Source organism: Plecotus auritus, assembly GCF_963455305.1.
Source record: "Plecotus auritus genome assembly, chromosome: 6".
Lineage (NCBI taxonomy): Eukaryota > Metazoa > Chordata > Mammalia > Chiroptera > Vespertilionidae > Plecotus > Plecotus auritus.
Window position 1 is genome coordinate 1,130,569 of NC_137773.1, and position 10,924 is coordinate 1,141,492.

Below are 10,924 nucleotides of genomic sequence, written 5' to 3' on the forward strand. Positions count from 1 at the left end.
TGGCCAGGCTCTCCGGACTGCCCAGCCCTCATGGCCCGTCCACCCACAGTGAGCCGGCTGCCGTGCTGGGACCAGCCTTGTGCTTTGTCATCCAGATAGGCGTGGGAGGTGGGGCATTGTTAGCCACGACACTGCGACACCAGGCATCGCCGCACTGGCCTGGACAGGCGGGCCACCAGGCCACCGGGCCACCCGCTGTGACCCACCCACGTCTTCTCCCGCCCTCCCTCTCCCTCTCTGCTTAACCGTACAAGCGCCTGCTTTCAAGGCCCGCCCGCCCCTTCCCAGCCGCAGCTCCCGTGTCCTTCCTCACGGGCAGCCCCTGCCCACGTTCTGCCCTGAGCCACCGGGCCAGGGGGCAGTTGCACAGCTGAGGGATGGGAGAGGAGAGGGGGAGGGACGGGAGGCCGGTGTCCTTGGCCTCGGAGGAGTCCAGGTGGGAGGGGCGGGCTGGCTACAGGGTCCTGTGCTTAATTGCTCGGGTCACACGGCAAACATTCGCCGCTGCTTTTTTTTTTATTCGGTTTTTATTAATTTTTAGAGAGAGAGGAAGGGAGAGGGAGAGGGATAGAAACATCAATGAGAGCGAATCATTGATGGGCTCCTGCCGGGGACTGAGCCTGAAACCCGGGCGTGTGCCCTGACGGGCATCGAGCTGTGACCTCCTGGTTCCTAGGTAGGGCCACACTGGCCGGCCGGTCACCTCTTCACTGTTCCCAGTTTTTGTCCGACAGCAGACCCAATTCTGCCCATTTCCGTGCCCACGCCTGTGACTAGACCAGTGGCCCACGGGGACGCTGACCCCGCCCCTGTCATGGCTGCAGCTGGGAGCGGGAGGAGACCCCCCACCGCGCCCAGGACGAGGCGCCCGAGAGGGACGACGCAGCCGGGGACGAGGGCGAGTCCGCAGAGCCTCACGAGGGCGCCCTGGCTGGAGAGGAGGTCTCCCTGCTGCTGGCCGCGCAGCGGAAAACCGCGGCCCTCCAGGTGGGGCGGGGCCGCAGCCCAGGTGACACCTGGTGCCCAGTCACTGGCATTGATCGCACCCGTGCACCGCGCTGGCAGCAGCCCCTCCGCTGGGCCCCTCACACCCTCTGCGGGCGGGAAAGCCAGCTCAGCGGTCAGAGAGGGGGTCCCGGTCCCGGGGCAGGAGCAGGGCTGGGCCGGCGGGGCTGCCTGCAAATCCATGTCCCTGCCAGTTAGTGACGGCCACACGGGGGCTGCAGGGCCAGCGTGCAGGGCGGGAGGCCGGGCAGGGGAGCGGCGGCCAGGGAGGGGGCGGGGGCCGCGTGGACCGCTCTGAGGACAACACCGGCTCCTCTGGTGCTCCGGGCCGCGGCTGCTCCGGTGAGGCCTTCCGCCGGCCCCTCGCGCAGGCCCCCAGGCTGCTGGGGCACCGGAGAGAGGACAGGGCCACGGCCCGGAGCCCGCTCTCGGCAGCTCTCTGGAGAGTGAGCCTTCTCCCAGGCTGTTTCCTGGGCAGAGCGAGTTATTTATTTATTTATAAATACATTGTTGATGTCAGAGAGGAAGGGAGAGGGAGAGAGAGGAACATCAATGATGAGAGAATCATGGATCGGCTGCCTCCTGCACGCCCCACCCTGGGCATCGAGCCGCAACCCGGGCCTGTGCCCTGACCGGGAATCGAACCTCTTGGTTCATGGGTCGATCTTCAACCGCTGAGCCACACCGGCTGCTGCCTAGTTTCTTGAGTTCGATTTGCACACCAGGTCCATCGGGGGCGAACGGGCAGGGTCCGCGTGAGGAGTGGGCAGGGTCCGCGTGGGGAGCGGGCAGGGTCCGCGTGGGGAGCGGGCAGGGTCCGCGGGGGGGAGCGGGCAGGGTCTGTGTGGGGAGCGGGCACGGTCCGTGGGGGGAGCGGGCAGGGTCCGTGGGGGAGCGGGCGGCACAGACCTCGGTCCCCGCAGGCGGAGCTGCAGCATCAGGCCGGCCACCTGCGCGGGGCGCACCTGCTGGCACAGAGGGACCTGCTCATCGGGCGCCTCCGCCAGCTCTGGCTGCTGAGTGAGCGGATCATCCGGGACCAGCGGCAGCTCATTCAGGGTGAGGCCGGGCCCTGCGCCCCCCTCGCGAGCACCCGGGAGTGTCTGTGCGCGCGAGGCCAGTGCGCGAGGTCGGTGCGCTCTGCCCAGATGCAGGGGGTTCGCTGCGCCACCTGCTGGGACCACTTCGGTGTGTGCCGCCCCCCAGCCCCTCACTCCTCCGCAGTCCAGGCCCCCAGCCCCCTCACTCCTCCGCAGTCCAGGCCCCCCAGCCCCCTCACTCCTCCGCAGTCCAGGCCCCCCAGCCCCCTTCACTCCTCCGCAGTCCAGGCCCCCCAGCCCCCTCACTCCTCCGCAGTCCAGGCCCCCCAGCCCCCTCACTCCTCCGCAGTCCAGGCCCCCCAGCCCCCTTCACTCCTCCGCAGCCCAGGCCCCCAGGCCGCTCACTCCTCCGCAGTCCAGGCCCCCCAGCCCCCTCACTCCTCCGCAGTCCAGGCCCCCCAGCCCCCTCACTCCTCCTCCGCAGTCCAGGCCCCCCAGGCCCCCCAGCCCCCTCACTCCTCCTCCGCAGTCCAGGCCCCCAGCCCCTCACTCCTCCGCAGTCCAGGCCCCGCAGCCCCCTGTCAGCACCTTCCTTCCCGCCTCAGCTGACGGCGTGGGGCTGCGTCCGCCTCGGGACCCCCAGTGTTCACGCTGCCGTGAGCCTCAGCCTGAGCTGTCCGACCGCCTGTGTTAGTCTTCTGGGCGCACACCCACGACGGCTCCTCAGCTCCCTTTTCGTCGTCGTTGTTGTTGATTCTCACCGGAGGGTATTTTTCCACTGATTTTATTTTCTTAAATACGTTTTTATTGACTTCAGAGAGGAAGGGAGAGGGAGAGGGAGAGAGAAGCATCAATGACGAGAGTTATTGCTCAGCGGCCTCCTGCACGCCCCACACTGGGGATCGAGCCCGCAACCTGGGCAGGTGCCCTGACCGGGAATCGAACCGCGACCTCCTGGTTCCTAGGTTGACGCTCAACCACGGAGCCACGGCGGCCGGGCTTTTCATTGATTTTAGAGAGAGTGGAAGGGAAGGAGGGGGAGAGAGAGAAGCAGGGATGTGAGAGAGACACATTAATTGGTTGCCCCCCCCCCATCTCCACTGGGCGGGGAACCTGCACCCAGGAGCGTGCCTTTGGCCAGAATCACCCCGAGCCTGGTTCTCGGGCCGACGCTGTAACCATGGACCACGCCAGCCAGGGCCCTTTGAGTTCTAAACTGCGCGGTGCTTATTCTCGGAAGCGCTAGCGTTCCTTCATGACGAGAAGGCGGCGCGTGAACCAGCACAACACTTTCAAGGAGCGGGAACGGAGCAGAGGGCAGTCACAGACACGCGGCCGCCGGGAGGGTTCGCCCGCCGACGTCAAAGGCGAGCCCATCTGTGGACCGGGCGGCCGTGCCCTGACCGCTCTCCCTCCTGCAGACGCTGGCCTCCCCGTGCCCGCGGCCCTGGACGAGCGCTACGGCCTGTACGCGCGGGCGCTGGGCGAGGGCTCGCTGGACCGCCTGCTGCTGCTGCACTCGGCCACGACCGCGGCCAGCGCCCTGCCGGTGAGTCCTGGGCCCTGGCGGGTTGGCCCTGCTCGGCGTGTCCCTGCCCGTCTGGGCTTAGGCCTGTGCCGAGGCCGCGGGACACTGGCCCTGAGGCGGGAAGAGGAACTTGGGGACCCCAGGAGCCGGGCTGCCTCTGGCCAGACGCACCTAGCGGTTCCAGTTCCGGCCGGCGTGGGGGTGGCGAGCCTGCGGTGCTGGGGGCTCCGGGTGTGATGTCCACAGGCAGGTCTGCCACCTGGGCCGCGGCTAAAGGTAACGGCCGCAGGAAGGAAGCCCGGGCCAGGGCGTCTTCTGGGGCCGCAGCAACCCCTTGGATCTCAGGCTCTCCCCTGGGCTTGGGGTTCCCCGGGGGTCCTCCAGCCCCTGCGTGAGGACACGTGTGCTGCCCATTCTGGGGACACCTTAAGGAAGGAGGTCAGGGTGGAGATGGGGACGCCCGAGGGAAGCGGGGGGCTCTGAGTTCCTAATTTAGACCAACACGGTCGTCACAAGCCCTGCCCATGCCCGCGACTGGGCCTGGTCCCCCAGCCCGCAGACGCTCTGCTTTGCCTTCGGGAGAGGAAGGAGAACCCCCCCGACTTCAGCCAGCGTCACCCTGCGCCTGTTTCTTACATGTTTTTATTGACTTTTATTTATTTTTTATTTTTTTAAAATCTATTTTTATTGATTTCAGAGAGGAAGGGAGAGGGAGAGAGAGAGAAACATCCATAATGAGAGAGAATCATGGATCGGCTGCCTCCTGCTCGCCCCCTACCGGGGATGGAGCCCACAACCCAGGTATGTGTCCTTGGCTGGAATCGAACCTGGGACCCTTCCGTCCACAGGCCGACGCTCTATCCACTGAGCCAAACCAGCCAGGACTGTTTTTATTGACTTTTAGAAAGAGGGGAGGGAGAGGGAGAGAGAATCATGGATCGGCTGCCTCCTGCCCGCCCCCCACTGGGGACCGAGCCCACAAGCCAGGCGTGTGCCCTGACCGGGAATCGAACCTCCTGGTTCGTGGGACGACGCCCAGCCAACGCGCCCGGTGCCCGTTTTTGCTCCAAGGTCAAGGCCCACCCGTGGCCCGGCCCTCGCTCCTGGGCAGAGAGCCCCCTTTCTGTCTGTGCTGGGGGCTCCGAGGAAGGGAGCTGCTGGGCGGGGCCTCAGGGACCTCAGGACACCCTGGCTGGCCGCGCCCCGGCCCGGATGCCTCCCCAGCTCCTCCTCCGTCTGCCCGCAGGATGGCTCCGTGGGGAACACATCTCCACCCCCGGAGGAGGCCCGTGGAGACCAGGACGACAGGAAGGGCCCCCTGGGGAGCGCCCCTTGGGAGCTGCCGCAGATGCTGCTGGAGACGGACAGGTGAGCGGGTTCTGCTTCCGGCGGCGCATCGCCTGCCCTTGGTTCCAGGGGAGGCTGCAGGGATTGGAGGCCTGGAGGCCTGGAGGCCGGGACGGACTCCCCACCCCCCACCCCCACCCCCACCCCCCACCCCCCACCCCCAGGGAATCAGGGCGGGCGGCCTCCCGGACATCCCCGTGTCCCCCACGGGGAGCTCCCCGCCTCTGTGTCCAGGTTTTACCGGGGTTTCATCACGCAGCACCATTATTACATCACTGGCCACATCCGACCTCCTGGGATGGGGCCGCCCAAAGTCCCTCCTCCAACCCGCTGGTCTTTGGGGTGAGCAGCCCCATCCGGCACCTCCTGCTTGCCACCGGCTCCTCAGCGCAGCGGGACCTCTGCCCCTCAGACCGCCCGAGGGTCTGGGAGAAGGCCGGTGCCGGGCTGGGGGGCCGGTGCTGGGCTGGGGGGCCGGTGCCGGGCTGGGGGGCCAGGCCTGCTCCTCAGGGGCCGCTTCCCGGCGAGGCCTGTGCCTCGAAGGCCTCCCACGGCCGGCCTCCCGCCTTCTCCACCTGGGCGGCCGGTCGCTCGCGCACGTGGCGCACGTGTGTCCCCTCGGAGGCGGCGTGTCCGGGGCCGCATCTCCCCTGAGCCACGCGCCCTGGCCTGACCTGGGGTTACGGGGCAGCAGGCGGAGGCTGAGGGGCCGCCCTGTGCTTCCTCCGCAGCAGCCATGGTTCCCAGGTGTGGAGAGCCCCGCCGTCCAAGCCCGCCCCGCCGCCCCTCCGCGCCCCGCTCACGCCGCCAGCGCACGAGGTGGGTGTGTGCGGGTCCTGGGGCCCGGCAGGGTGCGCTGGGCCAGGGCGAGCAGCAGGGACGCTTCCGGAAGGAGGGCTCTCTTTCCGCAGCCACCGTGACGGCTGTCAGCAGCGGGTGACTGTCGGAGGACACCCCTGCCCCCGGGACCCTGCTCCCAGGACCCTGCTCCCGGGACTCCGGCCATGCGGGTGCTGAGGGGTCAGGTCCCGGGTCCCCTCTGTGGCTCTGGGAGCTGGTGTTGGAGCTGTGGCCCCACAGCCCTCGGGGCCGTGACCCTGAGGTCTCACAGGCGCCCAGGCCACGCCTGGCTTCCTCACGTGCGTCCTGGGTCCTGGTCTCCCCAAAGCAGTCTTCCCCCCCAATAAACAGCTGCCCTGGGCCAGGCCCCTGGTGTTCCGGGGCCGCCTGACCCCGCTGTGTCCCCTCAGCGGCCGAGCGCTCTGAGGACGAAGCCCATGGTCTCCAGGCTGAGCTCCCCGGCCGGCCCGGACCGCGAGGAGGTGGCCGCGGGCACCAAGAGCATCGCCCTCGTCGCGGCCTCCCGGCGCTGCCAGGCACAGGACCGCGAGGGCGGCAGCGGCCGCTCCTCCCTCCACCTTCCCGAGGAGCTGGCCCCGGGCTCCAGGGACACCAGCCCAGCGGACCGGAGGCGGCCCCGCGCCAGCCCCGGCCGGGAGGGCTCCGCAGAGAGGAAGGCCCGGAGCAGGCGGTCCCCCGGCCTCCGCCGGGGCGCACGGCCGGTGGGTGGGCAAGGGCCTCGCGTCTGGTCCCAGGGGTCCCGGGCAGGTGGCACCAGCAGGGTCAGGGTGGTGGGGCCCTGGACGCAAGGGGAGGAGAGGGCCAGGTCTCTGCACCGCTGCCTCCTGCACGCCCCCCGTGGGGATCGAGCCCACAACCGGGCCTGTGCCCCGACTGGGAATCGAACCGTGACCTCCTGGTTCACAGGTCGACGCTCAGCCACTGAGCCCCGCCGGCCGGGCTCAGCCTGTGTATGTAAGTGTGAGCCATCGCAGTGGGTTAGATGGGAACCCATCCATGGGGAGGGGCGGTGTTGAGAAGGGAAACGGGGGGACAGACAGCCCTTAGGGTGTACGATCACTGAGACCCCAGGCACCTAGAGCAGACTGGCACACAGCAGGCGTTTAAGCAGTGCATGGGTTCATCTCAAAATGACCCCGATGTTTGATTCCTCCCGACCTGCCCCCCACGCCCTGCCCTGCTGTGTGATTTCCCCCTGCAGGCAGCGGAGAAACCTCAGCCCCCCTCCCCGGAGCATTTGGCTGAGAGCCAGGCGCCCCTTGCACCCCATCAGCCGTCCAAGTCCTCAGGCCTGTTCCCTGCTGTCCCCGCGGCCTCCAGGACGAAGCCCGGCCCCCACGCAGGTACGGGGCCAGCAGGAGAGCGTGGGCTGTGTCTGTGACCTTTACCCCGCTCTCCCCTCCCCTCCCCCATCCCAAAGGTGACCTGTGACAGGTGTGTGCTCCTGGGTGTGGTGAGTTTCAGGGCTCAGGGCAGTGAGTGGCCACTGGCTTCAGAGAGAAGCCGTCAGAGCTGCTCAGCCTCCGCAGGCCTGCTGGCACCCGGAGGAGGGCACCCAGCGGAGGGAGGGGCACCCAGCGGAGGGAGGGGCACCCAGCGGAGGGAGGGGCACCCAGCGGAGGGCACCCGGAGGAGGGAGGGGCACCCAGCGGAGGGCACCCAGCAGAGGGAGGGGCACCCAGCGGAGGGGCACCCGGAGGAGGGCACCCAGCGGAGGGGCACCCAGCGGAGGGGCACCCAGTGGAGGGGCACCCAGCGGAGGGAGGGGCGCCCAGCGGAGGGCACCCAGAGGAGGGCACCCAGAGGAGGGGCACCCAGCGGAGGGAGGGGCACCCAGCGGAGGGCAGGGCACCCAGCGGAGGGCACCCAGCGGAGGGGGGGCACCCAGAGGAGGGGCACCCAGCGGAGGGCACCCAGCGGAGGGCGGGGCACCCAGAGGAGGGGCACCCAGCGGAGGGAGGGGCACCCAGCGGAGGGAGGGGCGCCCAGCGGAGGGCACCCAGCGGAGGGCACCCAGCGGAGGGTAGCTAGTCCTCGGAAGCGAGCGCCTCGGTGCTGCCTTTATGCAGCCGCCCTGGCCTCTGGCTCCCGTGTAGGCCGGCGTCCTGGCTCCCGTGTAGGCCGGCGTCCTGGCTCCCGTGTAGGCCGGCGTCCTGGCTCCCGTGTAGGCCGGCGTCCTGGCTCCCGTGTAGGCCGGCAGGCGTCCTGGCTCCCGGGCTTGTAGTTATCCCAGAAGCAGATGCTCAGTGTGGGGCCTTGGGAAACAGGTGAAACGAGCACGAGAAAGAAGCACGCCCCCCCCCCCACAAACTGACTGCGGGACATCTCGCTGTGGGGCTGCCCTGGGCACCTGCTGCTGAGGGTAGGGGGTGTTTCTAATCGGTCACATTGCAGAGGCAGGAGGAGGGTGGGGCTCTCACTGACCCCAGCAGGGAAGGGCGGAGGTTGGGGCTCTCACTGACCCCAGCAGGGAAGGGCGGAGGGTGGGGCTCTCACTGACCCCAGCAGGGAAGGGCGGAGGTTGGGGGCTCCTCACTGACCCCAGCAGGGAAGGCGGAGGGTGGGGCTCTCACTGACCCCAGCAGGGAAGGTGGAGGGTGGGGGCTCTCACTGACCCCAGCAGGGAAGGGCGGAGGGTGGGGGCTCTCACTGACCCCAGCAGGGAAGGCGGAGGGTGGGGCTCTCACTGACCCCAGCAGGGAAGGCGGAGGGTGGGGGCTCTCACTGACCCCAGCAGGGAAGGCGGAGGGTGGGGCTCTCACTGACCCCAGCAGGGAAGGCGGAGGGTGGGGCTCTCACTGACCCCAGCAGGGAAGGCGGAGGGTGGGGGCTCTCACTGACCCCAGCAGGGAAGGCGGAGGGTGGGGGCTCTCACTGACCCCAGCAGGGAAGGCGGAGGGTGGGGCTCTCACTGACCCCAGCAGGGAAGGCGGAGGGTGGGGGCTCTCACTGACCCCAACAGGGAAGGCGGAGGTTGGGGGCTCCTCACTGACCCCAGCAGGGAAGGGCGGAGGGTGGGGCTCTCACTGACCCCAGCAGGGAAGGGCGGAGGTTGGGGGCTCCTCACTGACCCCAGCAGGGAAGGCGGAGGTTGGGGGCTCCTCACTGACCCCAGCAGGAAGGGCGGAGGGTGGGGCCAAGCGCTGGAAAGGCCTGTGGAGCTCAGAGGGCCCCCGCTGGGGGTCGATGCCCTGGGTCCTGCACTTTAAGCTTCTCGTCTGGCCTCCCCAGTGACTGGTGTTCGCCGCGTGTATGACGTGTCAGTCCCCAGGGACGGAACACAGGCCAGGGCCGCCCTCGGCAGAGGAGGGGGAGCCGGAGCCTTGCCCCTCACACTCCACGCACCGCGCAGCCGTCCCGGCCTCTGGCTCGTTCGCTCCCCGGAGCTGCAGCTGAAAGAAAACCCATCCTCTCTCCCGGGAGGGAGCTAACCTGTTAGCGACTCCCCTCCCACCTTCTGAGCTCTGGCCCGATACTGACCACATTCACAGACACAGAACAGGAGGAAATCAACGTTTAATAAACACGCGTGGGGCATCCGCTCAGGCATGATGGGTCCATGAAATTCCAAAGACACGAGGCAGCATGGTGTGTGTGAGACGACCGGTCAGGGAGATGCAGGTCTTAGATTTCAGAAGAGCAAGGAGCAGTTTACAGGGAGTTGAGGAAGACACACACTCACACACTTACACTCACACACACACATACACACACACACACACTCACACACTCACATTCTCACACACACTCAGACACACACTCACACACACACACACACACTCACACACTCACACACACTCACACACACACACTCACGCACACTCACACTCATACACACTCACACACACACACACTCACACACACACACTCACACTCATACACACTCACACACACACACTCTCACACACACACTCTCACACACACACTCTCACACACACTCACACTCACACTCACACTCACACACACTCTGGGACATGGTCCAGCTGGCAGGCCTGCCCGGAGCCCTCTGGTTCACCACACGGAATTCAATTTAATGCACATGAGGCTGCACCCGAGGTCTCCTTCCTAGTCAGGGTCCCTGCTGAGTCCCCTGGGCAGAAGGGGAGGGGGAGAGGTCAGAGGTTCCTTCTGAGACTTCTTTCTCCTTCCTTCCTTCCTTCCTTCCTTCCTTCCTTCCTTCCTTCCTTCCTTCCTTCCTTCTTTTTTAGTATATTTTTATTGATGTCAGAGAGGAAGGGACGGGGGGAGAGAGACAGAAACATCAATGATGAGAGGGAATCACTGATTGGCTGCCTCCTGCATGCCCCACTGGGATCCAGCCCGCAACCTGGGCCTGTGCCCCGACTGGGAATCTAACCTGTGACCTCCCGGTTCATAGGCTGATGCTCAGCGCCTTCCGGGACCTGAGCGCCTGGAGTGGGCCCTGCGTTGTCAGGAAAGGCCCACGACTGAGGCCGGGGTGGGAGCCCGGTCCCTGGGTCACATCGCCTGTCACCTCCCTCCCTCGGTGGCTGGCGGCCACTGTGTGGAGACGGGGTGCTGCACGTAGCGGGTGGACAGGGACCCCTTTCTCTGGCGGGCGTGGGTCTGGTTGAAAACGCGGGAGCCGAGGAGCCCACTGACGATGGTTGCTGAGGCTCCGGGGGGCGGGGGGCTGCCTGGAGTTGGCCTTGACCATAGACGGACATCTCCTCCCCCTCCAGGGTCTGCGGACAGTGGGGGCCGAGGCCGCAGCCCGCTGCCCCCCGGCAGCCCTCGCAGGCCCCGGGGCCGCAGTGCCAAGGGCCTGAGAAGACCCCTGTGAGGACGGCAGGCGGAGCCGGGGCCAGAGCTGCCGGTCCGGGCACGGCCCTGCCCCGAAGCTGGACTGAGAGACGGGCCCTGGCAGGGGCGCTGCGGGGCGGCCCGCCCGGCTCCCTGCAGCCTGAGCGCCAGCAGCAGTCCCAGCAGCCGCCTCAGAGGAGGGGCCGCTGTGGGTGTCAGAGCCCCGCCCCAGGCACTTCGGCTTTTATGGGTGATTCCGACTGCGGGGGCTCATCCCAGAACCACTGCGCATCGGTTCCTGCTCCGGGGGGCGCCCCCGGGGGCTGGGACCCGGCATTCCCTCTGGCCCAGGCGCAGGTGCAGGACGGCACGGTCACGA

General features: G+C 67.6%; 1 protein-coding gene across 1 annotated transcript in view; it reads left to right on the forward strand.

The window, feature by feature from the left end:
* LOC308250638 (kinesin-like protein KIF19) overlaps window positions 1-10,585 on the forward strand; it is a gene marked incomplete at both ends in the record, with an annotated part of 33,464 nt that extends 22,879 nt beyond the window's left edge. Inside the window, 9 exons of the mRNA XM_080673317.1 lie at window positions 825-987; window positions 1,929-2,064; window positions 3,467-3,594; window positions 4,820-4,941; window positions 5,155-5,262; window positions 5,652-5,739; window positions 6,171-6,482; window positions 6,983-7,124; window positions 10,485-10,585. Coding sequence (XP_080529443.1) covers window positions 825-987; window positions 1,929-2,064; window positions 3,467-3,594; window positions 4,820-4,941; window positions 5,155-5,262; window positions 5,652-5,739; window positions 6,171-6,482; window positions 6,983-7,124; window positions 10,485-10,585 — 1,300 coding nt within the window. The remainder of the gene's footprint in view (window positions 1-824; window positions 988-1,928; window positions 2,065-3,466; window positions 3,595-4,819; window positions 4,942-5,154; window positions 5,263-5,651; window positions 5,740-6,170; window positions 6,483-6,982; window positions 7,125-10,484) is intronic.
* Window positions 10,586-10,924: the final 339 nt, after the last annotated feature.